The sequence below is a fragment of the Solenopsis invicta genome, chromosome 9 (genome assembly GCF_016802725.1).
Source record: "Solenopsis invicta isolate M01_SB chromosome 9, UNIL_Sinv_3.0, whole genome shotgun sequence".
Lineage (NCBI taxonomy): Eukaryota > Metazoa > Arthropoda > Insecta > Hymenoptera > Formicidae > Solenopsis > Solenopsis invicta.
Window position 1 is genome coordinate 6,905,914 of NC_052672.1, and position 27,128 is coordinate 6,933,041.

Below are 27,128 nucleotides of genomic sequence, written 5' to 3' on the forward strand. Positions count from 1 at the left end.
GTTTATGTAGTAAAAGTATCTGCAAACATGTTCACGTTGCGAACGTTACGCAATAAAATTATTGTGTGACATTCTTGCATAATAGGTTTATACGTACTTCTACTACATAAACTTAGCACACATTGCGACGGCATTTAGAAAATTTTTGTTATTTATTTTCTTTTATATGTATATATGTATAAATAAATAATGCATTATTTTATTAAGTATTTCAGAAAACGTATTTGCATTTGTTATACCAATTAGTTAACATAGTTTAACAAAAGGTTGCAACACTTCTTTTTCGATGGTTTTTGTAATGTAGACTTACTTACTCATCGATCGGCGAACGTAATTGGTTGGATCCATTGGCAAGAACAAATTACGTTCGCCGTTGGATGAGCAAGTCTACATTCCAAAAACCATCGAAGAAAATGTGTTGCAACCTTTTAGCTAACTGTACACATATAAAGAAATTCGTTGGTCCATTAGCACATGCATAAGTAAATAAACCAATTAATTTGCATATAATTATGCAGCTATGCAAATTTGTCTAAATAGGACCTAACACTTGCAAAACACTGGCGCAGTACTGGTGTTTGGTACTTTGAATCGAATTGAACAATTAAAGTAGACATATAGTACTTTATTTTGAGTTGTGAAGTAATTTCTGAGATTTCAAATTCTTGAATAGGATTGATTATCGATAATTATTTAAAATTAAGATATCACCATGTGTAAGCAGACTTTTTCTTATAGGAAACGACGCCAACTTCATTATATTCATTCTACTTTCTTTCCGAAAAAAAATGAGATACCTAAATGAATAACAATAAATTGCAAACATTATGCCGTTTACAAGTATTCAAAGATGTGGATTAAGATTTTGTACGAAAAATTATATCTTTAAACACTTCAACCTCAATAAGTTTTAAATCCGAAAAATATTTAAAAAACAGGTGGCTTATTTTGTCGACAAATGCCCTAAGTTTTAGATACGATGTCCAATTTCTTATGTAGTAATCTTTAGATTTTTTATAAAGATGACACCAGTGTCTACTGCGCGGGGCTTAACCGATCGGCAAAACCGGCTTTACGAAATTTGTTTCGTCTTACCAACACAAACGCACCTCGTCGAGGCGGGCTGTTCTCGCGGATCGTCTTGACGGCGACGGTCCTAACAGAGAAGTGAAATTCAAATTTTTTATAGTTGGTACGCAAAGTTTCCTATCCCACGCAAGAGGATTTGTGGTGCCTTGCGATTGGACCTATCTTATTACGCGGTCCTTCCGGCTTGCGCGTTCGCACTTCGATGCACAGCTTGGAGTATATATACCGTTGCCCTCGGGCAGTCCACGAATTTTGTCCTAGATATTCCGACGTTGGCCAAGCTAGCGAACTCTCCCTCAAGTCGCGGGTAGAGCCGGAACCCATTCCGAAAATTCTTCGTTACATCTTCAAGCAGGATTTTCTACATTTTGATAAGTGTAGAGTACCAACATACCTTTGCTTCGATCCATATTATCAGTTTCCTGTAACGTGCTGCAATCTTAGAGCTTCCTCATCCGTAGGCAAGAACATCCGTAAGGCACTACGTAATTGTATTTACCTTACAAATAATTTTGTGCGTAAAAACTTTTAGTCTAAGTTTACTTAGGGGCGGACGGGGTAGGTTGCAACAAGGGTAGGTTGGAACATGTGTGAAGCTGACATATTATTTGGTGGAAACTCACTAAACATTGACAGTTCTGGGTTTATTTTCAATAGTTTTGCAGTTCCTGATAGATAAAACAAATAGTTTTTGCCTTTAAAGCGAAAAAAACGCGTAGGACAAAGTGAGACGCCAGGTTCTCGCAGCGTCTCAGTTTGTCCTGCGTGATTTTCCAGATCCAATTCTTGTAGGATTTTAAAAGATCTATAGTTCTAGATGAGTTCTACAAAGAGTTCTATCGTTTAACATAATTTATTTAATTTAAAAAAAAATTATCATAAAATATTTATTTTATAACATTACATAATAGAGTTCTGTGTACAAAAGAATATTGTTCCTCCAGTTCTGAACGTATCTAAACGCCTTCCGAAGAGTTCCGGTCGATTCAATTATTTATTAATTAGAAAAAACTTGTTATCTTCCGCGAAAGTCGTATATTCGCGCATATGGGTCAGACGCTGGTGTATATTCGAGAGTTCTGTGTACCAAAAAATATGTTTCCTACAATTCTCAGCATATTAAAGCGCCTTCCGAAGAGTTGCCGTCGATTCCGAAATTATTTAATCAATGCGGAGCGCGAGAGCACCGCAGAAATCGACGTTCATTCGACGATCAGAAATGCTCGTATGCACCTCTCCAGCGCCTGACGATATACGGCATATACGTATATTATACGGAAAATATACGTGAACAGAAGCCTGTTACCAAGCAAAGATTGGCGATGAAAACGGAGCAGGCGATGAAAACGAAGCGATCGCGACAATGCGCGATGCGAACCGAGCGATCGCGACGATGCGTGTATCGAACAATCGACTTCCTTTTAAAGATTATGTCGCGTAAATTAAACAAAAAATACTGATAATCGCTCTTTTTCTAGACGTATAAGTGAATTATCACGTAGCAGGTTCTCTTTGATATCATGATTCCTATCATTTGCGAATCGTTTGATACATACTTTTTTCAAAACGAAAATAATTAACATGAGTAAACCTTAAAGACAATCGTAGACAATGAGCTAGTAAAACACTATATGCTTACTAGTATTTTAAGTCCTGTAGGCTTTATAATATTTCTCGAACATCTCATAAATGTTATTAAAAGTTAAAATAATACATATTAAAATAATATTCCGAAAATATTGTTCAACATTTTTGATAATTTGTAATATTATAGCAATATTGTATTAATGTAATGTATATGTCCACTTTTTGCAATAATATTCATGATATATATTATTGTGTATTGACATATTAGTCTATTAAAAACGGCGGGCTACTAATTGTATAATTCCATAAACAATTATTTGATTTTGTCACCTAATGACGGGGATAATGGGGGTAGCTGTAATGTCCACAGTAACCATAGTACCCTTTATTTTCACCAATTTTATTTTAATACATTGATTCTATTAGCAAATTTAGGAACAGGAAACAAACTGACAGATTGCTTTACTTTCGACGTATTGGTGATTTCTTCAATGTCATCTTTTGTCCACTCATTTTGGTATAAACCAAATTTCACTAGAGCAGGATGTCGCTTTCAGGCAATCTTTCAGGATGATCTTTTCGAACTTTTGTTGCAATCTTTCTGTTTGTTTCCTTTCCTTATTCAGTTCATTATATTGCTAGTTGGGACCATCTTTTCCGGATTAACCAAATCCCTGGAATGGTCCATCTGTTTTCCTATTTGAATTGTTACTCTCTCTTTTATATCGTTACTCTCTTTCCGATCTCTTAAATTCTCAATGTGGGTTAGTTATCGACTCTTTTTAAAATATAAGTCGCGGAAATAAAACAAAAATATAGCATAGTTGATCGCGTTTTTCCTGACTAGGGTAAGTGCACCTATTATCGTAGCCTGGCCCTACTACCGTGGTTTTCGAAAAATAGATGATAGCTCGTTAAAAAAAGAATACCTATAGAAAAAAATTATTTCACATTTAACCTAATCAAAAGTAAAATAAATTAAATTCAAATAAAGGTGGAAATATGAATACATTTAATGAGTAAATCAAATTTACTCACGAAATTAGGTGCAATGCGCATGTTGTTGGTATTCGTATTACCGCGGTATTCTCGTTTCAATGAAAGTGCAAATAACTTGACACATAAGTATTTAGTTTACTATCATTCTATCATTTTTTCACGCTACGCGCGTGATACACAGCTTTTGATATTATAAATTACAAATTTACTTGATATACACATAATTCTTGATAACTGTCAAAACGCGATGATCTCCACGATGACAGTAGCTCACGAAGTAAGCACAGCATGAGAACTAATCAGCATTACGAAATACATTTTTTTCATCAACGGTATTTGGGACACGGTAATTGGTAAATTCGTAGAAACGGGTATTACACGATAATTTGTACATAATCACGATGACAAGCGCATTCCGTTTTTATTAATTTTAATATTAATAAAATTGCATTTTGTTAATAATAGATGGATTTATAAATTCTCTTAGTTTTTTTATAAACGTTAAGAAAAAAAAGTTTAAACTTTTCATTTATTTATTTTTTTTAAGATGCATTGAAGTTGGGATTTTCAGAAAGCGCCACGATAATAGGTGCTTACCCTATATAAGTAAACAATGACATTACGTTGCAGATTAATTTTTTTTTATATCTTGCAATCGTTTGCGAATAGCTTGATGCACGTTTTTTTTCATAACAAAAATAATGAAAATCAATAAACCTTCAAGACACTCTAAGACTAAAATGAGGTAAAAAAACACCTTCATGTGATGATCGGAACCTAAAGATTTGGTGAGGAAGTAGTTTACTGTCTCGAATATCCATTGCATTCCCATAACGATGAACAGTTTGACGAACATGATAAATCTATTGAAAAATAATATAAATACAATCCATTAAAAAATAATATAACTCAATTTTTCTATAAAATAAAATTGGAAATAAAGTAAACGATACATAAAGATATCATTCATAAACACAGATAAAACAGCTATAAATCTAGATAAATATTGTTATATTATTAGAATGTATTTAGGATTCTTTGGACATTTGCTATAATACCAAAAGAATTATGTATAAAGCGTTTCTCATTTATTGGAAATTATCACCATTATTTGTATGTACTCAGTAAACATTAACTGACAATAACATGATATTAATGTTACATTGAATATGAGATTAGTAATATATATGCTTGTTTATACAAAGTAATAGTAAAAAGAATAAATGCCTAAGACGAGTAATTTATATATGGTTATATGATTCTAATATGATGTATCAACACATTTAAGAACGAGGATATAAACGTAATAATTTCACACTAAACAAGTAAAATGTGATATAAAATGTTGTGTCGTATTGAACAGTTATATATTGATTGTAAAATTATAACATTGAAAATTAGTGTTTATTGGCATACATAAATGGCAAACGTGATTAACTTCCTCTAAATGAGAAAATTTTGATAAAAAAACTGAAATTTAGAAACTAAAAATTTAAAATTTAGTTTACATTTTGGATTTCTATTATGAATAATCAGTTAGATAATTGTGCTTTGAAAAACAAACTATCATTTAGATCTGGTTATCTAGTAAATACCATTTTGCACTCAATAAAACCAAAGAAATAATTTTATTAATTGCAAAATGATATTTACCAGGTAGCTAGCTAGTGCTAAGTAATGGTTATTTTTACACAGCATAGTTATTTAAATGATTATTCATAATAAAAACCAATAGTATAAACTAATTTTTGGAACATACACTACTTTATTATCATATTCTGGTGTTTCATTTTTTAGTAGACAGCAATTCTTGCATTTTTACTTAGGTTGCAGAACTTTAGAAATAGGATGAAAATAATAAAATCAACACAATAGGTCCTAAAATACGTGTTTGAAAACTTACTGTTACTACAAATTTTTTATTAAACTTTGTCTTTTAGTTTACAATTACTTTAAAAAATGAAAAGAAAATCAATTTATTACTCAAAAGCACTCACCTGTTCTTAATGGAATCAAATTGTTTATTTCTGGGATCGGTATCTACATTTTTTATATCCGTTTTTACCTTATTGTAATACATCGACGTGAGAATGAAAAACACCACGTTGGACATTGTCACAATCGTCTCCGGTCCATAAGCGAAAATTAAATCGCTGTAGTTATTCCAACTGTCTTTATCTTTTGATTAAAATCATAATAAAATTTAATTAATCTATTTTAAAATTATTACGCTATACATAGAAAATTATAACATGAAAACGAAAATATTGTGCTTTTGGAGAAGGAGGTGTAACAGGACAAAGATGGGAATTTTGAGTCCCGTGCCCAATGAATCGTTATACGGGGAAAAATATCTACCCAGATAAAAGAAAATTTTGTGTCACGTTTCATTTCAAAAGAGCCACACAATTTCGAGATATTGCAAGAGATGTGATTTTTTTATCAACATTTTCTTTCTCTGTTAAATCTAAATTAAACCTTACAAAAGAATTCAGGATTATAAAGGATACTATGTTCACATAAGTTCAAATTTTGACCTTTACATATTTATATAGAGGCATGGATACTGAACAACTTTTCCTTATATATTAAGCGATCTCGTACAGTTTTCAAGATATACTTAGGGAAAGAGAAAACAATATTTCTTAGTTATTTCAGAAAATATTTATTTTACCAAAAAAGGATTAAACAAAAAATGAAGCACGCAATAAGCTCTATAAAAAAGGTACACATATACACATTTTACCTTTAATACTTTAGTTGCTATAGTAGAAAAACTGTTTTAAAATTAATTTTTTTAAATTTTAAGTAGTGCTTGCCCAAGCATCTGCTTTTCATGCAAAACTACTGAAAATTAAAAAAGATTTATTTTAAAACAGTCTTTTACTATCGCGACTAAAGTATCGAAGTTAGGTAAAATATCTAGATGACTCTTTTTTGTAGAGATTATTACGGACTTTATTTTTTGTTTGACACAATTTTTTGTAAAATGAATATTTTCTGAAATAATTAAGAAAAACTTTTTTCTCTTTCACCAACTATATCTCGAAAACTGTACAAGAACGCCAATTAATTTATAAGAAAAAGTTGTTTAGTATCTGTCTCTATAACATATGTAAAGGTCAAGGTCATCGAGGGGAAGGGGTATTTCTTTTAAAGTTTTACCACCATATTTATCTATTTGCTGCGTAAATTATTACATCAAGAAGGTTCGAAGAAATATTCAACACTGCGCAGACGAGTTAGGTTTCGTTACAAGAAATCGGTTATATTTCCAAAAACTCCGATACTAGTATTGACTAACTTATGTTATATCATCTTTCGGAAAATTATTATCGATTAATAACTCACATGTTAATGCACATGCGACATCGCCAATATCGGGAGCCAGATATTCTGGCAGGAAATCTGTATTATCGGCAATAATAATAAGGATTGAAAACAGTAAAGGGATGCCCCACCCATATAAACAGTACAACAGAAATCGTTTCGTATTCTTGCGGTCCTTTATATTCATATTCTCACGTACAGATCTGTGGAGAAGATAAATTAACATTAACTTATTAGATCTTATTAAGTTAGCATTGTGTCTATGTAAATGCTGAAATATTGCTTTTAATCATAGCATGCGTTATTATCAGATTTGTAGCAATCGAATTCGCATTTCTTGACAAGTTGATGCCTATATTATATAACAATTTGCCAGCAATTTGTCGACAATTTAGATTAAAGTCTGAAATCTCCATTGATACTGATTCAAAATGCATATTATAGTGTCTTTATATAGCCATCTTTTTATCGGATTACGTGTGTAAGATTAAGAAATGATCCGATCGGGACTTGACGAAATGTCAAGTTTGCGAACGTTTGGATGCGATGCAAATATGTAATCAATTGCGTAGGTCCCCAGAAAGATAAGCGAAGGAGGGGAAAATCGCGGTTGAGTGATAACGGAGGTGGCAGGATTGGGGAAAGGATCCTAGAACAGTAAGCATATTCTGTAATTCTTAACGACAGCTAGGGATATCGTTACATGTCATTGCGCAGCTTTTTTACCATGTATAATATCTGCGCAACGACTCTGTAACGATACCGAATTGTCGCTATAGGGTTACAGAATAGGCCTGTAGGGAAGTGAGATGGTCCTGCGGCGAAATAAGCCTGCGTGTAGTCCACAAGGGATGTATCGGTATTTCTGTGCAAGTTTAACAATAACGGCAGTTTCGTGATAAGCGAGTATGTGTAGTCTTGTTCTGCTTGTTCGTATCCATTCGATATTGTAGTTCGATAAATATAAGTGCCATTCAAGAAAGATACACAAAGTTTGAACATTTATATCCGATTAAATCATCTTTGAAATTTAGCTATACTAACATGAGATAGTTACTTAACGATAACATCAGCGAAAAACTTTACATCTTCAGAAATATAATAGCAGCAGATTATAATTCATTACAACATGCTTCTCATAATTCTGACAAGTAAAATGTTACTATCGGACTAACAATACAGATTTACATTGTTACCATCGAGTTGCTTCAATGTCATATATTCAAATTTGTTGAAGACAAATATATGGCAAGTTGCCAGTATCAAATAATTACAAATTTATGCGATTTTACTTAGACACACTTTGTTACCCTGGTAAAATAAAACAAGCAAGCGTAAAGCGTAAAGTGAAATATCGGAACGTAAAGAAAAAGTAAATGAAAAGAGTGACGAAGGTATAATTGAACTCTTCATAAAACGTAGATTTGAACATCGGAGCATGAGCTTATACGACTCTTGTACGACGATTCAAGAAGTTTTTTATTTTTACCAGAGTAATAAACGATATTTTCCAAATTTAACTTTTAAATATATGATTGCCATATCAACAATACAATTTGCCATATCGTGGAATTTTGTTGAAACGCTATGTGAAAAAGATTTGCAAAACAATTATTAATATTTTTAAAAAATTAATACTTCTTTGTCTACTTTTGTAAATATATATTTAAACAATTGAAGATTATAATTTTTATTGAAACTTATAAGTTAAGAAATATACTGTTAGAATATGATCAGTCATAAAAATAAAGTTAATACAAATCACAAAACACTAGTGAAAAATCAGTGAGTTAATTGAGATACCACGGAGATAAATAAGAAAATAATTTTGTGCGGTAATAAACCTTATTTATACTATTAAAATTAAAGAATTAATTTAATAATTAATTATCTAAGAGAAACAATTATTAATTTTGCTCACAGTAAAATAAGTGTCTCATTTATCTAATCCACGATAATTCCATTTAACCCAAAGGTATCATAGTGTATGACTTACCCAAAAGTCCGCCATATGTCGAAGCACATGACGTTAAGCCAAAAAAACACCGCATGAAAACTAAAAAACCCGATGTAAGCTAGAAAAATATTTTTTCACGTTTCTTTAACATTATTCGTATACGAATATTTCTTAAGACGTTTGTATACAAACCTATAGTTTTGCACAATGTTCTTTTTCGTTCAAATGTGGCTTTGTTGTACCAACTGATGATGAATGCGAAGATGGTAGTCAGCAAGATACTGCTCACATAACATATAACTGTTTTTCCATGAATATTTTGCAGATTCGGTAAGTACGCGTACACTAGCAACGTCATCAACAGAAATATACATTTGACGACCAATATGGCGAACCACCAGTCAGCGCTAAACAAAAAATTAATTTTAGGTTTCATAATTCGTAGGATATACAAATGTGATACGTTTATCTAATGCTTGAAAATTGATCTGACATTATTTTTATCAATTTCACATACATTAATAATGCTTCTCCTTGTGCCGCGTATACATATAACTAAAATATTTACAGCTCTCAAATACTCAAATATTTTTTAATTATATGGTGCTCGCCATGTTACTATATGTTATGATTTTTTGACATCGTAAAATTAAAACAAACTAAATCTGTCGAATTTAATCAAATTTAAAATATTTGAGGTGGAACAGATAAGAGTCTGAATGAATAATAATTTGCTAGCATTGTTAATTAAAGTCTAATTCAATGCATTAAATTGTAATTAATTATTAGGAAATCAACACAAATTCACATTTCCGGAACAAATTTCCGATATAACAAGGTATTGGCAAATTCCATATTTTAATACAATTTCTCTATTTGGTCATATTTACAAAGATAAAGATGAGTGAAAATAGTAACAGAGTAGCTGGTAAATGTACAGCCATTGACAAAATTATAAGGCACCCTATTTATTTAACAATTTTTTCAATTAAAAAGAAATAAATGACACTATCTTTATAAATGTTATCAAAAAGCAAGAATACCTAATAATTTTGTCAATGGCTATATACGAATAATAATTATTATAGTTATACATGCAGTTATTGCATAATATATTTTATAGTAGAAGACTGTGATATAGTTTGAGACTATAATAGAAATAATATACCTTTTATAATGCTCATTACTCAGGTATTTGGAACAGGAAAACAATTCAAAACTAGCAGAGTTGTCGTCGGAATAGTTATGTCGGACTTCGAAGCAGTACATGTTGTCCGTATCATAATTATTGATAAAAATATGTCCATTTGATGTCAGTAACACAAGTTTTTCCCAATTATTAGGATCGTAACTGTGCACAGAGTCACACGATGGCTTCTGAATCAAAATTCCGTGGTCTAAGTAAAGAGAAGTAAATTAATTCTGTTTCTCTGTGGGTAGAATTAACGTCGACAGTTCTCAACTATTATTTATAACCAATTAGTAATGATAGAGAAGCAATGTAATAAACATAAAAATATAAATTTTTTTTAGCAAGTAATAGAAGTATTTAAATACCATTAGATGTAGGGTTGCCAGATGGGGGGATTTTATTCTAAATTTAGGTTTTGTTAATATCAAGTGAAACTATTTGACAGAATGCAAAATTCATAATTTTTGTAAGAAGAAAATAAGTATCTGTACTATTTGCATTTTCCCAGAAATTCTACCGTAATGTAATAAAAATTTGAGGAAATCATTTAGTTTGGTAACTCTGATTAATAATACTTTTGTTCGTGTCGAAAGTGAACGAATTTGTCTGATTCACGGCGTTCACAAAAGCATTGTAAAATTCTCCCACTTCATTGGTAGAACGAAGAGAACTAATGCAACCGTCTTCATAAAAATATCTATCTTCAGGACAGCACTTTCTGATACAAGCGTTTGTGTCACAGAATTCCGGATCTCTGCAGATACGGACTATCAATTTTTTTTTAACTGCAAACTCCGGCGTCATCTCGAGACAAGCGTTATCCTCAGTAACTGGTTCCTCTTTGACATTATTTTTCAACACTGGTATCATCACCTGTTAAGTTATTTGAATCATTTACATAATGTTGTTTTAATACTTATCGACATATCTAGAAGGTTTCTATTTCAGAAGATGTAAAAGCTTTTATAAATTATCCTACATAGCAATATGTCTATTTTACTACTGGTATATTGCATGCAATCATAACATTTACTGCTATCAGAATTATGATTATGGCAACTTAGTTCGCATTTAGTGCTAAATTGATACCTTCATTACGTGACAACTTTAAGTAACAATTGGCATTTTTAAAACCATCATCATCAAAATTTCTGCTATTCGAAAGATGCCAGAAACATTTGTAAGATTACACTCTACTACTCACGCGAGATAATATGATGCTGTTTTCTAACTGGCAATACATTTAATGTACAATTGAGACTAGATCACGTTTTGTACATAATACATTTATAGACAAGATAGGCTTGTGTACGGTTTTAACTAATTTTAGCAGGATTTGTGCCTGAAATAATATTCTTTGATTTTGCATAAAATATCTGAGTCTTATGGACTATGTATCGTTACTTTCGGTTTCAAACACAGCTCTTAGTTTGAATCAGAATAAATAATATCACGGAATTAATAAATTAAGAAGCCAATCTTTATTACTAACATTAACATAGCATCTTTTAAGAACTGTCATCTCAGAAAAAGTGAAAAATGTATACATAATATACATTGGCACCTCTAAACTTGTAATTAGCTTCATTTATAAGAAAACAATAACAGTTTAGACTAGCCTATCCAGAGTCCCGATTTAAATCCTACAAGGACAATGTAGGAAGAGCTTAGGTACGTACGTTAAGAAAAGCAAATATTCAAATACGAAGCTTTTTTTCAAGGTTTTAAAAGTAAAATGAATAAAAATCCTTCTTACTCGCATATTAAAGCTCGTCAACTTAATGTCACTTCGTTGTGCGGCAGTAATCAAATGGATATGCCACTAAACATTGTAAGACAGAACATTAATATATCTACAATATAAGCATTTAGTTATAAATTCTGGCTAAAATTAATATTTCAAATAATGATAAAATACTTATGGTGACTTCAAATACAATTTGGTTACAAAATATTTATGTAGGAGCAACAAGTTTCAATATTTTTGTTTTAATTAGCTACAAGAATTTATTTTTGTCACCTTGGTAAGATAATTTTTTGGATATATAGTAAAAATAAAACAATATCGCTAAAAATATTTGTGTCAAAATATTAATAGACGCTACTGTATAATTCGGAAATCATATTTGTGCCAATGTATACTTTGTTCATGCATAAAAGTGAAAAAACGAAACATCAAAAGAAATATTGTGCAATAAAATCTTGTGTAAAACTGAAATTTTATTTTCTTTAATTACAGATTGTTAATCTAACTAAAAAATTTAAATTTTCAGAATACTTAAAATAATAATTGATACGCAATTGCTATGAAAATTATCTTACAATTAAAAGTTCTAATTTCTTGCTCACCGAATATGTATTGTTCCGTAGGAAGATATCATTTTCGTTAATTTCATAGTTAACGATCGGCCCTTTGCACTCAGGTGGTCCTTGGGTGACTATCACTGCACTTTCTGCGTCAGTCGATCTATTTAACAAAAATGCTCCAAGACTCTGTGATTCGTTTAATCGGGTCACACATGTCTTTGCGCCGCTGTCGAATATTTTATCGCCAAAGCAACATTTTCTGGTGTGTAAGAGTTGCGGAAAGGATGTATCATTTGCTTTCACTTGTTGGTCCTTGTTTGATCGACAGAAACGAATTATTATTATGGGTTTTACTTCCCCTGACTTGTAAAAATATTCAAGGCAAGCTGGCAACTACAAACAATTTGTTAAGTTGTTAAGCAAGAATTACTCGCTTATAACATCATTTAATTGTTGTTAAATTACATTTTACTTTAATTATATGATTAGAATGGTATACCAAGTGTGGATATTATTATTTTTCTTTTAAATGGTATAAATAGATACATACATTAGCGAATCAAAAAAGCATTTCTTGTCTTTCCTAGATTTCTCTTTATACTTCTTTATTATTCTTTTTATACTTCTTATAAAATTTGATTTCTATCTTGTCAATCATGACATTGCGACCTTAAAGTTAAAGATAAACATGATCAATTTAATTTCAATTTACCTCTAAGACAGTGTCAGATTCGAAATCGTCGAGTGCCGTTGTCACAAGATCCTCAGGTTCGTTGCACTGAGGAAGTTTTTGGACCTCTCGGGTAATGTTCCAATAGTGAGAATAAACGTCTATCGCGAATAAGGGTACTGATTCACAGTTGGTGAAATTGTTGACATAGATTTGTCCCGGTGGGCAACATTTCGTTAGTTGCCACTCGGATGATGCTTTTATCAAGGATAATAGCAGGCCGAGCAAAGCAAACCTTATCATAGACATAGTTGTGTAAAACTGTAATTATTCGTTTATTTAATACAAAGTATATATCTCTGTATTATTATCGCTTTTTTTAAGTCAACGTCACGTTCTTAATTGATACTTCCAGATTATTATTTTGATTAATTTGCAGTTACATTTCAAAGCTGCTGCTCTTTGTATTTTAAACCTGTTTTTTTTCTACGTACACTTCATTTTAATAAAAGTATAATTCACTTGTCTACAAATAATACATGCAGCGTTTTTCACTCTTCTTCAAAAAGAACTTCTTCAGACTTTCCTGCTGAATTATTATTTTAAGTCGTATTTGAACCAATTTCTTTAATTGCTTAAGTTTTAAACCGTCATTTCACATCGATTTGTAAGTTTTATGCGCAACAATATTAATGCTTTTCCTGCACTTAATTTTATTTCTGTGTGTTTCGATTCTTCTTTCGTTTACAACTCCGGGCAGAAATAGTTGCTGTCTGTTTAATAATAACTTGAATTATTATGTTTCTATTGAAATCATTCTGAGCATAAATTTATGTTTGTACCATTTTAAATTGGGTTAAACAATACTTGATATCAAATTATTATTTTGTAATAAGTGATTATTAAAATTTTAAACCAAAATCAATATTTATCTTTAATATTTCTAAGCAAAGATGTTATATTCTTATATATTTATAAATTATAACGTTTCTATAAATTAAATTTTTATATATATTTTTCTATCTAAATGTATTACTTATTTTGTTTATCAACAAAAAATTGAGATAAACATTTATTTAATGTATCGCAATGAAAGTAACAGAATAAATAATTAACTTACTTGTTTGAAAAATTGCGATCCTCACTCAGTTCTTTCTTTATTCATCAATTTTCTTGTCTTTTTGAAGTTATGTTACGTTGCAGCGAGTTATCTGTGCATTCAGTCGAATACTCGTTTCCTTTGTATGTGTCTCTGTAATTAATCAACGACTTGTCCCATTAATTTTATAACATTATCCAGTCTGAGGATACGTTGCTTTTAATGAAATTATTCTTTGACATTCGTCGACATTATTTACACATGTTTCTCGATGTGACACAATCGAATAGATTAGCGCGGAAAAGCGAATTGAGAGCTCTTTTTGGGGTGTGTTCGGAGATATGTTATTAGTGTTATTTGCGTTAGTCTTTTTTTGTCAACATCTAATGAATGATAAAGATAGAAGACACAAATAGTGCTAGTGGTCTCTTCAAACGCACTTTTTATTGTAATGCTTCAGCATAACATCAGCTGATGGTATGCTGAAAATCTGTCCCTCCCCTCCTTATTTATTTTGCAGAATTAAAAAAAGAACAGAATTATGTAATTATAAGCTATTTATAACCTTTTGAATGCTGCAAAATTTTTATCTCGTGAATTAAAATTTAATTTTTTTTAGCAGGAAGTTGAATGAATATTTATTCAATCCCTTCCGTAAATAAAAAGTAAAGAAATTGATAAAGTTTTAGGACAAAATTAAAAATTATTTAATAGCACTTAAGTCATTATAATTTCAATTTCTAAATCCATTTTTTTATTTGTGAACAAATTTTGAATTAATAATTAATATTCAAAAATAAAGAATGCCCTAATTTGCAATAAATTTATTATTCTATCGTTATTTATGATTCCATGCATATATTGCGTTTTTTAAAGCTGCAATTGTTTTGCAGGAATACTATTCTATACTTCTTTTATGTTTTCCCTGTATCTCTAAAAGAGAACTATATTTAAAATATTAGCAGTGACAACATCAATAGTACAGCACGCGAGGAAGGGATTGTATCATAGTCAGAGAAACCCAATGGAAATCAGTAGATCGATTTTGAGTCATTAAGCATAGTTAATAATACAGAGTAAAGTTAATGGTTTGTCTGGAAGACTAGTTTTAATACTGAATTTGACAGAAAAAAGTTTTAATAGGTACAATTAATTTTAATTTATTTTTTAATTTTAATATGCTATTTCACTTTGGTATATTAGAAAGTTGAAACTGAGTAAAGTTACGGTTGAAAACCATCGCATTATACGATGTATCCTTTAATAGAAACGTAAAACGCGAGTTACTAGTGGCGAGACTCACGATGGTTAGTGAGGAATAAAATATTATGTTGGTTAGTAAGTGTTAAGATGAAAAAGCTAACTTTTAAAAATTAACGCAGTTTTCAACGTATTTTATACGTATAAAAATGTTTAATGAGATCTTACAACGTCTTTTCTTATCTTTTTGAGTGATACCTAACAGTATTGGGCTCAGAAATTAAATTAAACATATGAAATAGTACAAATAAAGAGCCAATACTGGTTGGTCTATATACATTTAATTTATTTTGTTTTACATATTTAAAGTTCCATTTTTGTAATTTTTTCGGAAACAACTATATGAATAAGAATATATTACCGGTATACTGTTGAAGAACTGCTGTACACCAGCAACTTGTTTGTATTCTTGTAATTTTTTTATTTTTTTTTTAAGGAAAGAGACATCGCAATGATTTTTTTTCACGGAAGAGACATTACACTGAATAAACGTTTAATATACGTGTAGGCCTTCTAATAAATACATTAGTACCTGTTATGAGGATGGATTAAGATCCACACTGTGGTTTCGCGTCATTAACAGTTTATTTTATCACTTTCGAATTGTTACTTTATTATTATACATGTTTATGATTTTCGCTTGAACGACACTGGTACTCGGTAACCGAGATCGATCTAACCTAGGGGTGTAGTCACCCTGAGTCGCGAGGTATATTGAGAAGACTCGGACACTATCGTGGTTTCGGACGGAATGAGAGAAGGAAAACTTCCGCTAATCTCATTTATATTCTTGGGTTTTCCGTGTTCTGTCTAGATTGGTCTCCATTCCAAAATCTTTGCCTCTATTGGACAACGTGGATCGCTAAATCCCAAGCGTCGCAAAATAATTGCCGGGACATCGAGACGGACGGTTGTAACGAGCTCAGAATAGAGACACCGATATTTTTTTAATAAGTCGTTTATAATTTGTTTTTGACGACTGCAACATCGACAGCGCGATGTCCGAGACTTTCTCTTTTTTTTTGTGTGCATGCATTTGACCATCTACCGTGCCGTCCGAATGCGCGTGTTTGCATCCACTTGTGCATGTGCGTATTATGTATGTTGTGCACGACGTATCACAAGTGTGGACCGTACGTAACAGTATCTATTTATACATTACGGAAACGTGTTTAGTCTGAACAGCTTGTAAACATTCATTAAACGTCACCTTCTTGACAACTTTTTATGCTTGATTTTAAAAGAGAAAATAGTAAAGAATCGAATCTGATTAAACGTGCGAGAGACAGCCTTGGATAAAATAATCATTCTAAACGAGAAATCTTATAACGATGTTCAGAAATCGGTGGTTCTTTATGTGATATGATGTCATGACTGTGTTATAATTATAATCCTATAGTCGATGCAAATAAAATCTGATTTCGTGATATAAAGGATCTTATGGTGCACATAAAATTTTAAGTTCTAATCGTTACGTCGTATGGGATATTACCATTTAGAAATGAAAGGATTAAAATGTCTTGTGAAATATTGCTATAGAAATGTTTTTAAAATTTTGCGATATAATATGCAACGGAAATGTTTCTGAAATCTATTATAGGCAAAAAATTTTCTAATTGGGTTTATAAAAATTGGGCAAATTTTGTTTAGGTACGTCAAGCAAGTAGAAAATATACAAGCAGAATATAATTGCATTTATTATGTTAATCAATTAGTTAACATAGTTTAACAAAAGGTTGCAACACTTCTTTTTCTATGGTTTTTGTAATGTAGACTTGTTTATCAATCGGCGAACGTAAGTGGTTGGATCTATAGATAGATCTATAGGAAGAACAAATTACGTTCGCCGTTTGATGAGCAAGTCTACATTCCAAAAACGATCGAAAAAAATGTTTTAGCTACTAACTATACATATGTAAAGAAATTGATTGTTCCATTAGCACATGCATAAGAACACAAACCAACTAATTTCCTTATGGATATAATTATGCAGCTATGCAAATTTGTCTAAATTGGACCTAACGCATGAAAAACACTGGCGCAGTACTGGTGTTTGGTACTTTGAATCGAATTGAACAGTTAAAGTAGACATATAGTACTTTATTTTGAGTTATGAAGTAATTTCTGAGATTTCAAATTCTTGAATAGGATTGATTATTGATAATTAGTTAAAATTAAGATATCGCTATGTGTAAGCAGACTTTTTCCTATAGGAAACGACACCAACTTCATTATATTCATTCTACTTTCTTTCCGAAAAAAATTGAAATACCTAAATGAATAATAATAAATTCCAAACGTTATTTCGTTTGCACGTACTCAAAGATGTGGATTAAAATTTTGTACGAAAAATTACATCTTTAAACACTTCAACCTCAATAAGTTTTAAAATTCAAAAAATATTTCAAAAACGGGTGGTCGACAAATACCCTAAGTTTTAGATACGATGTCCAATTTCTCATGTAGTAATCTTTAGATTTTTTATAAAAATGACACCGGTGTCTACTTATCAGTGTCTACTACGCGGCGCTTAAGCGATCGGCAAAACCGGCTTTCCCAAATGTTTCGTCTTACCAACACAAACGCACCTCGTCGAGGCGGGCTGTTCTCGCGGCTCGTCTTGACGGTGATGGTCCCAACAGAGAAGTGAAGTTCAAATTTTTTATAGGAGGTACGCAAATCTTTCTATTTCACGCAAGTGGATTTGTGGCGCCTTGCGATTGGACCTATCTTATCACGCGGTCCTCCCGGCTCGCGCGTTCGCTTTTCGATGCACAGCTTGAAGTACATATATTGTTGCCCTTGGGCAGTCCACGAATATTGGATGTTCCGACGGTAGCCAAGCTAGCGAACTCTCCCTCAAGTCCGCAGCTAGAGCCGTAACCAATTCCGAAAATTCTTTGTCACAGCACCAAGCAAGATTTTCTACATTATGATAAGTGTAGAGTACCGACATACCTTTGCTTCGATCCATATTATCAGTTTCCTGTAATGTGCTGCAACTTTAGAGCTTTCCCACAAGAATATACGTGAGGCACTACGTAATTATATTTACTTTACAAATAATTTTGTGCGTAAAAACTTTTAATCTAAGTTTACTTAGGGGTGGACGGAGTAGGTTGGAACACGTGTGAAGCTGGCATATCATTTGGTGGAAATTCACTAAATATTGACAGTTCTGGGTTTATTTTCAATAGTTCTACAGTCCCTCATAGATAAAACAAATAGTTCTGGCCTTTAAAGCGAAAAAAACGCATATGACAAAGAGAGACGCCAGGTTTACGCAACGTCTCAGTTTGTCCTGTGTGATTTTCCAGATTCAATTCTTGTAGGATTTTAAAAGATTTATAGTTCTAGATGGGTTCTACAAAGAGTTCTAACGTTTAACATAATTTATTTAATTAAAAAAAATTATCATAAAATACTTATTTTATAATATTACGTAATAGAGTTCTGTGTACAAAAAAATATTTTTCCTCCGGACGTATCTAAACGCCTTCCGAAGAGTTCCGGTCGATTCAACTATTTATTAATTAAAAAAAAAAATACTTATCTTTTGTAAAAATCGTATATTTTAAAAATTCTAAAAATATACAAAAAAAAAAAACAAAAAAAAAACAAAAATCCCCCCCCAAAAAAAAGCAAAAAGAGGAATCATAATCTCGTCACGTCCACGTCATTGGTTCCGGGTTACGAAAAGAACGAGCAAATCCAGTGTCCATATAACAATACATTTGCCAGTATACATGTAACAATAAATACGGCTATATCAGGAAATAAAAATTATTTAACAAATAATTAATAGCGCTGCCGAACTCTATGAAACATTGTTTAAAAAGTTCAGACATACAGGAAAAATATTTTTTTATGCACAGAACTCTAAACAACCGATCAATGTCCCACCCATGGTGTAAGAAACAAGATGTGCTCGTGCGCATACATTTTTACTAACCAATAAGAGAGCGTGACAAGTTTCCACCATCTTGAAAAATTTAAATGGTACTTGAAGTATACCGTTTGTTTTCTGTTCCGTTTGTTTTCTGTCGCGTTTTAAAAACACACGATTTTTAAACATGCGATTTTCTTTTCTCCCTTTTGCGCATCCTTGGTGATGTCAACGAAGCGATCGCGACAATGCGTGTATCGAACAATCGACTTCTTTTTAAAGAATATGTCGCGTAAATTAAACAAAAAGTACTGATAATCGCTCTTTTCTAGACCGTATAAGTGAACAATCACGTAGCAGGTTCTCTTTGATATCATGTGATTACTACCATTTGCGAATCGCTTGATACATACTTTTTTTAAAACAAAAATAATTAATATGAGTAAATCTTAGTAATCTTAAAGACAATCGTAGACAATGGGCATCTAGTAAAACACTAGATGCTTACTAGTATTTTAACCCCTGTAGGCTCTAAAATATTTCTCGAACATCACATAAATGTTATTAAAAGTTAAAATAATACATATTAAAATAATATTCCGAAAATATTGTTCAACATTTTTGATAATTTGTAATATTATAGCAATATTGTATTAATGTAATGTATATGTCCACTTTTTGCAATAATATTCATGATATATATTATTGTGTATTGATATATTAGCGCTATTAAAAACGGCGGGCTACTAATTATATAATTCCATAAATTATTTGATTTTGTCACCTAATGACGGGGATAACGGGGGTAACCATAATGTCCACAGTAACCATAGTACCCTTTCTTTTCACCAATTTTATTTTAATACATTGGTTCCATCACCAAATTTAGGAACAGAAAACAAACCGACAGATTGCTTTACTTTCGATATATTGGTGATTTCTTCAACGTCATCTTTTGTCCACTCATTTTGGTATAAACCAAATTTCACTAGAGCAGGATGTCGCTTTCAGGCAATGATCTTTTCGAACTTTTGTTGCAATCTTTCTGTTTGTTTCCTTTCCTTATTCAATTCATTGTATTGCTAGTTAGGATCATCTTTTCCGGATTAACCAAATCCCTGGAATGGTCTGTTTTCCTATTTGAATTGTTACTCTCTCTTTTATATCGTTACTCTCTTTGTGATCTCTTAAATTCTCAATATGGCTTAATTATCGACTCTTTTTAAAACATAAGTCGCGTAAATGAAACAAAAATATAGCGTAGTTGATCGCGTTTTTCCTGACTATATAAGTAAACAATGACATTACGTTGTAGATTAATTTTTTTTTATATCTTGCAATCGTTTGCGAATAGCTTGATACACATTTTTTTTCATAACAAAAATAATGAAAATCAATAAACCTTCAAGCCAATCTAAGACTAAAATGAGGTAAAAAAACACCTTCACGTGATTATCGAAACCTAAAGATTTGTCGAGGAAGTAGTTTACTGTCTCGAATATCCATTGCATTCCCATAACGGTGAACAGTTTGACGAACATGATAAATCTATTGAAAAATAATATAAATACAATTGATTAAAAAATAATATGAACACAATCCATCTATAAAATAAAATTGGAAATAATAACAAAACGATACGTTAAGATATCACTCATAAGTACAGATAAAACAGTTATAAAATTAGATAAATATTGTTCTATTATTACAATGTATTTAAGATTCCTTTAGACATTTGCTATAATACCAAAATAATTGTGTATAAAGCGTTCCTCATTTATTAGAAATTAATAGCAATAGTTATTTATTTGTATGTACGGAGTAAACATCGATTGACAGTAACAAAATATTAATATTACAATAAATATAATATTAATAATATTTATGCTTGTTTATGCAAAGTCATAGTAAAGAAAATCAGCGCCTAAGACGAGCAATTTATAAATTAAATATCACTTTTATTCTTATTTTATTTACTTTACAAGAACTGAACAGTTTTCGATTCACCGAATCTTTATCAATCGCAGCTAATTTGTCATATCACTTCATGTCGTTACAGATTTTTAATCCGTTATTTTATTGTACTAATGCCTTGTTCATTTCCTGAAGCTATAGGCTGTACAGTATAGAGTAAGGTTGCCGATACCGCATTCTACTAAATTGTACCTACAAATTCAATCATAGTACTTGTACATTCTTTGTGGGATTATTTGGGAACTACATGACATTATCATTATTCTTCATTCATCTCAATATGTTAAGAATAATAGAAATTTTGATGTTAATATGTATAGCAAAATCGTAAATTGGCTGCTATTTTTCAACACATTTCATAGCTTAAATGCAAAAGAGATATAATAAATAATCTGAATTTTTATAATTTGCAATAATCACAATATTATTAAAATTAGATTAACAAAGTTCAAATAACTTTATGTTCTTATTTGTAAATCAAATAATTAAAGTTTTAGAAAATACTTTAGTTTCCTAAATCACACCATGTCTTAATTTCCTAATATAAGACTCAAGACCGTGAAATTGTCAATACAATGGAAATTAAGGCAGCGAATATGAACCTTGTATACGCCGCATTACTTTCCGTTAGTTTTCTAAATCATACTATTGCTTTGATCGTGGTTATACATATAAACTTAAATATAATAATCATGCAGAACGTACATTGTAACAATATTGCCGTAATGTAGCAATGTTGTTGCAATATAAATGAAAAGTTATCGAAATGATGACATGTATGGAAATTACATTTATCTTTACGGTATTTATCTCCAATATTAATAAAATTATGCTTATTTAACGTATTTTTGTTCGAGAATAATGAATCTAGTAGAAAAAGTGTCGCTTTAACCTATAAAGTAATATTAACGTGTGGCGCGATTTAAGAGATTGCCTAAATAGCACTATTTAAAGGCTTCTTAAAAATTTTTATTTAAGAATTTATGACAATACATAAAATTCTGCAAAAAATAAGTATGAAAAGAGAACTGCTGTACTTTATTATGACGTAAGAAAATTAAAAATATTCCTCTAAATTTCTGAGTTATAAGCCTTTATGTTAAAAGTGGTGCAATTTTAGCAACCTTATCCTATTATTATTACAATACAATTATGGGATTAACTTAACCGATGTGGTATCATGCTTAGGAAAGGTATAGTGTAATAAGAAGAGTGATTTTGTGTCCCGCGTGTAATCAATCGTTATATAGAGCAAAATATTCACACAGATAGGAGAAAATTGTTCGCCAAGTTTCGTTTCAAAAGACCCCCACAATTTCGAGATATCGCAAGAAATGTTATTTTTTTTTAATACCTTTTTTCTCCGCTAAACTTAAATCAACCTTAACAAAAAAAATTCATAATTATAAAGAATATCCTCAAAATAACTCTCCTTATTACTATATACTCTTTGTTAATTAATTATTAATGTTTTCCTATTAAATTTGTCACGATGCCATGTCCATCTCTTTTTGATGATGACATTTGTCATAGTGATATGATTTTCATTAAAATGCTGTAATTATTTATCGAATCGTGAAGTTATTGTAAATTTACTCGAAATTATAATTTAAAACAGAAGATTCCTGGATCTCTTTTAAAGATATGGTCAATTATATTCATCATTTATATTCATTATTTCTGCAATTCTTAAAAAATGATGTAAAAGTGAAAATAATTTAAGTATCATATAACTTGCTCATCTTAGGCCTTAATTTATTTTATGTATGTTAATGTTATAATTTTACATTTAACAATATTAATGTATCAACATAAATGATGATAATAGCTATACCAGCTAAAAGCAGATCTTTATGGTCAATAATTTTTTAGATTAATTTACAAACATTTGCAAGATTTTTAAAACACGTCGTATACTCGCCAGATTAAAAACATCTTATTAAGCAGAACCCAAAAAGGAATATCTTTAAAATTAAATCATTAATTAATTTAATAATTTTAATATTTACAAACATTTTTACTATCCCTTCTCTCTCATTCCAAAAAACGTAGAAATTTATTGCGAAAAATATTACTTCGACCAAAATTTGTACTTGGATTTTTCAGCATCCCGTCCATCGAATGTCTTAAGCCTATTTCCATCAACACAGATTAACTCTAATCTCAGTTTAAATTAAACTCTTTATTTTTCTTGAGTTTTAAGGATTGGAAAGAGGTAAAGAGTAAATTAAACTAAAATCAGAGTTGATCTATATTAATGGAAATGGGGTCGTGTAAAATGAGTGTCAATTTTTAGCTAATTTTTAGCTAATATGTACTAATATATAAATAATATCTTAATGTGACTTAATACGATCCTAATATGATGTATCATCACATTTAAGTAACGAGAACAAGAATATAAAATTATTTCACTCTCAACAAGTATATGTGATATAAAATGTTGTATCGTATTGTTATAGTTATATAGTTGAGTGTAAAATTATAACATTGAAAGTTAATGTTGATTGGCATACATAAATAACTATCGTGATTAACTTTCTCTGAATGAAGAACTCTTGTTAAAAAAACTGAAGTTTAGAAATTAGAAGTTTAGTTTACGTTTGGATTGCTATGATGAATAATCAGTTAGATAATTATGCTTTGTAAAAGTAATCATTATTTATATCTGGTTACCTAGTGAATATTATTTTGCAATTAATAAAACCAAAGAAATGATTTTATTAAGTGCGAAATGATATTTAGTATGTAGCTAGGGCTAACTAATTGTTATTTTTACACAGTATAGTTATCTAACTGATTATTTATATAATAATAAAAATCAATAGTATAAACTAATTTTTGGAACATACACTATTTTATTGTCATTTTTCTTGTGTTTTAGTTTTAAGTAGAAACGATTCTTGCATTTTTGCGTAGGTTGCAGAATTTAAATATAGGATGAAAATGATAAAATCAACACAATAGGTGCTAAAATACGCGTTTAAAATTTACTTGAACTACAAATTTTTTAAACTTTGTTTTTTAGTTTATATTTACTTCCAAAAATGAAAAAAAAATCGATGTTTTAAGATTCAAAAGCACTCACCTGTTCTTAATGGAATCAAATTGTTTGCTTCTGGGATCGGTATTTATATTTTTTATATCCGCTTTTACTGTATTGTAATATTTTGCTGTGAGAATGAAAAACACCACGTTGGATATTGTCACAATCGTCTCCGGTCCATAAGCGAAAATTAAATCGCTGTAGTTATTCCAACTCCCTTTATCTTTTGATTAAAATCATAATAAAATTTAATTAATCTATTTTAAAATTATTACGTTATACATAGAAAATTATAACATGAAAACAAAAATATTGTGCTTCTGGAGAAGGAGGTCTAGCAGGACAAAGATGGGAATTTTGAGTACCGTGCCCAATGAATTGTTATACGGAGAAAAATATCTACTCATATAAAAGAAAATTTTGTGCCAAGTTTCATTTCAAAACAGCCACACAATTTTGAGATATTGCAAGAAATGTGATTTTTTATCAACATTTTCTTTCTCTGTTAAATCTAAATTAAACCTTACAAAAAAATTCATAATTATAAAGGGTACCATGTTCACATAAGTTTAAATTTTGTTGTCGTTCTTTGCTGAAAATTCTTATCGCGAGAAATGGTTTCTATATGACTTGTTTTTTTCAATCGCTCAGTCAAATTAATTAAATATGTTGATGATACATAATATCATCTCAGCCTCAGTAGTCGAGTTGGCTAAGACACCCGTACGTAGGGAGGAGAGGGTTAATATTTGATGCTAGTGAGCAACGTGTATTATTAAATTAATTTTAATTTAATAATAAATGTGTAGGGGTGTACGGGTATCCGAAACTTGCGCTATCCGAAATCGAGCCGAGACCCGAAATCCTGTCGAAACTCAAAATCGAGACGAAATCCCAAAATTTTGTAAATTTTGAGTACTCGGATCTAAAATCGGGTCAAGAAGCGGTCATAGATCTAAATACCTTATACACTGATGTGAGAAAAAAATTACTCAATTTTAATAATTATTTGTTTGAATATTGCCCCAATAAATTTTTTTCCGAACGTAAATGTTTATTTAGTACAAGGAGTGACCACTTATTTAATTATCATTTTTTATTGGGTAAACACTTATATACTTCAAGTAAATATTTCATTGGCACTATTCAAATTTAGTAATTCAACATAAACGAAATGTCTTTCGTAAATTTAGTAATTTTTTTCTCACATTAGTGTATTATAAATATCTAGATCGATGACTGCTATTTGATCCGACTTTAGATCCAAGTACACAAAATTTATAAAATTTTGTGATTCCGTTTCGATTTAGGATCCTAGCCCGATTTCGGGACTTGACTCGATTTCGGGTCCCGACTTAATTTCGAGTATCCGTAAGTTTTGGAACCCGACTTAATTTCGAGTACCCGTAACTTTCGGGTTCCGACCCAATCTCGAAAAAAATTCCCGACCCGACCTGAACCCGAAATCTCGGGTACCCGCACACCCCTATAAATCTGATATTATTACTGACTCTTGTTCGATTACAGCTGCGTTACGACCAAAAGTAACGGCGCGTGTTTGTGTTGAATCTGAGAAAGTATATAAAATCACACGATTAAATACGGAAGCACCAAGATCCAGCTATGACCGTGAAGGCGTTCTTATTTAGATTTGTATAAAAATGTTTATATAAATTCGTGGTTAATTAATTTATATTTAACTGTTCTTGTTTATTGCACGATGGCGATGTCTTTGGTTGTATTAGTAACAGAATGAACGAACATTATAAACCGCAGTACTTCAATAGATTAAAATAAGATAAAACTGTTCATTCTTAACTAGTTTTATGTCTTGAAATTATTATTTGTAATTATCGTTTAAAATTTTATCTAGCAAATTAAAATAAATATTATTTAAAATTTAATTATTATTTTTTGAAATTTTATCCAGCAAAATTAAAAAAAATAAATAAATAAAAAACTATGTGTTAAAATTTATCGTCAAACGTTAAAACAATATGATAAGATTGACATTAAAATTATAAAAAAATTAAAATTGAGATTAAAATAGAGACAAAAAATTATGTATGTATTTTAACGAAAATTCTATAAATTTAAATAGCACTGAGGATGACCCAATTCAATTTAATTTTCCATCGTTTAGAATATTCTTGAATTAGAGTTTTCTTGCGTCTAAAAACTTTAGAGATATCATTACAGATGCCATAACGTACACTGTAGCCATATTATACCCTTGTTTTTTATATTTAATTTTATATGTCGTCTGAAAAATTTAATTACAGAAATGGAACAAGAGCCGTTTATTTTGAAAGTGGCCTAACTCCATTTATCTTCAAATCGAGATATTTAAGGGTTTACGTTTCAATGAATTTAAAAATATACGTATAGGATACTAATAAGTCATACTGCTTAAGTGTATCTAAGGGTGTTAAATTTATAATTCCTATTAAAATAGTGGCAATTATTAAGTGAATAATATGCGTTTTCTTATCAAGAATGGAGTTAGGCCACTTTCAAAATTAACATCCAGATTCATTATAAAATTTGAAGGTGCCCAAGTCCACTCAACATAATTTAAGATGCTTCAAATTGAAAAAAACCACACTTAATTTATTTTACATATCTTTAAAATACTTCGGAAACTTAATTTATGCGATTCAAAACATTTTTTAACTACATAACGTACAAAACATAAAAAGCATAAATTTATTGCAAAACAATTTACTATTCAT

At 30.5% G+C, this 27,128-nt stretch overlaps 2 protein-coding genes across 5 annotated transcripts in view; both read right to left on the bottom strand.

Annotated features, from left to right (window-relative positions):
* Positions 1-2,951: 2,951 nt before the first annotated feature.
* Positions 2,952-17,177, bottom strand: LOC120358679 (G-protein coupled receptor Mth2-like). Of its 2 annotated transcripts, XM_039453697.1 has the most exons (11): positions 16,023-17,177; positions 14,252-14,383; positions 13,174-13,904; positions 12,504-12,854; positions 10,730-11,027; positions 10,131-10,359; positions 9,155-9,369; positions 9,002-9,080; positions 7,027-7,208; positions 5,673-5,853; positions 2,952-4,538 (listed from the first exon to the last, which is right to left on the bottom strand). In XM_039453697.1, the coding sequence occupies exons 3-11, from the start codon at positions 13,438-13,440 to the stop codon at positions 4,307-4,309; spliced, it is 2,034 nt and encodes a 677-aa protein (XP_039309631.1). In that variant the 5' UTR covers positions 13,441-13,904; positions 14,252-14,383; positions 16,023-17,177; the 3' UTR covers positions 2,952-4,306. The 2 variants fall into 2 exon arrangements, with proteins under 2 accessions (XP_039309631.1, XP_039309632.1); XM_039453698.1 differs by lacking the exon at positions 16,023-17,177 and having other exon boundaries at positions 14,252-14,769.
* Positions 17,178-20,209: 3,032 nt separating this feature from the next.
* Positions 20,210-27,128, bottom strand: part of LOC113005481 (probable G-protein coupled receptor Mth-like 3) — a 39,153-nt gene continuing 32,234 nt past the window's right edge. For all 3 annotated transcript variants that reach the window (XM_039453707.1, XM_039453705.1, XM_039453708.1), the window contains 2 exons: positions 24,439-24,619; positions 20,210-20,924 (listed from right to left, as the gene is read on the bottom strand). In XM_039453707.1, coding sequence (XP_039309641.1) covers positions 20,693-20,924; positions 24,439-24,619 — 413 coding nt within the window. In that variant the 3' untranslated portion in view covers positions 20,210-20,692. The remainder of the gene's footprint in view (positions 20,925-24,438; positions 24,620-27,128) is intronic.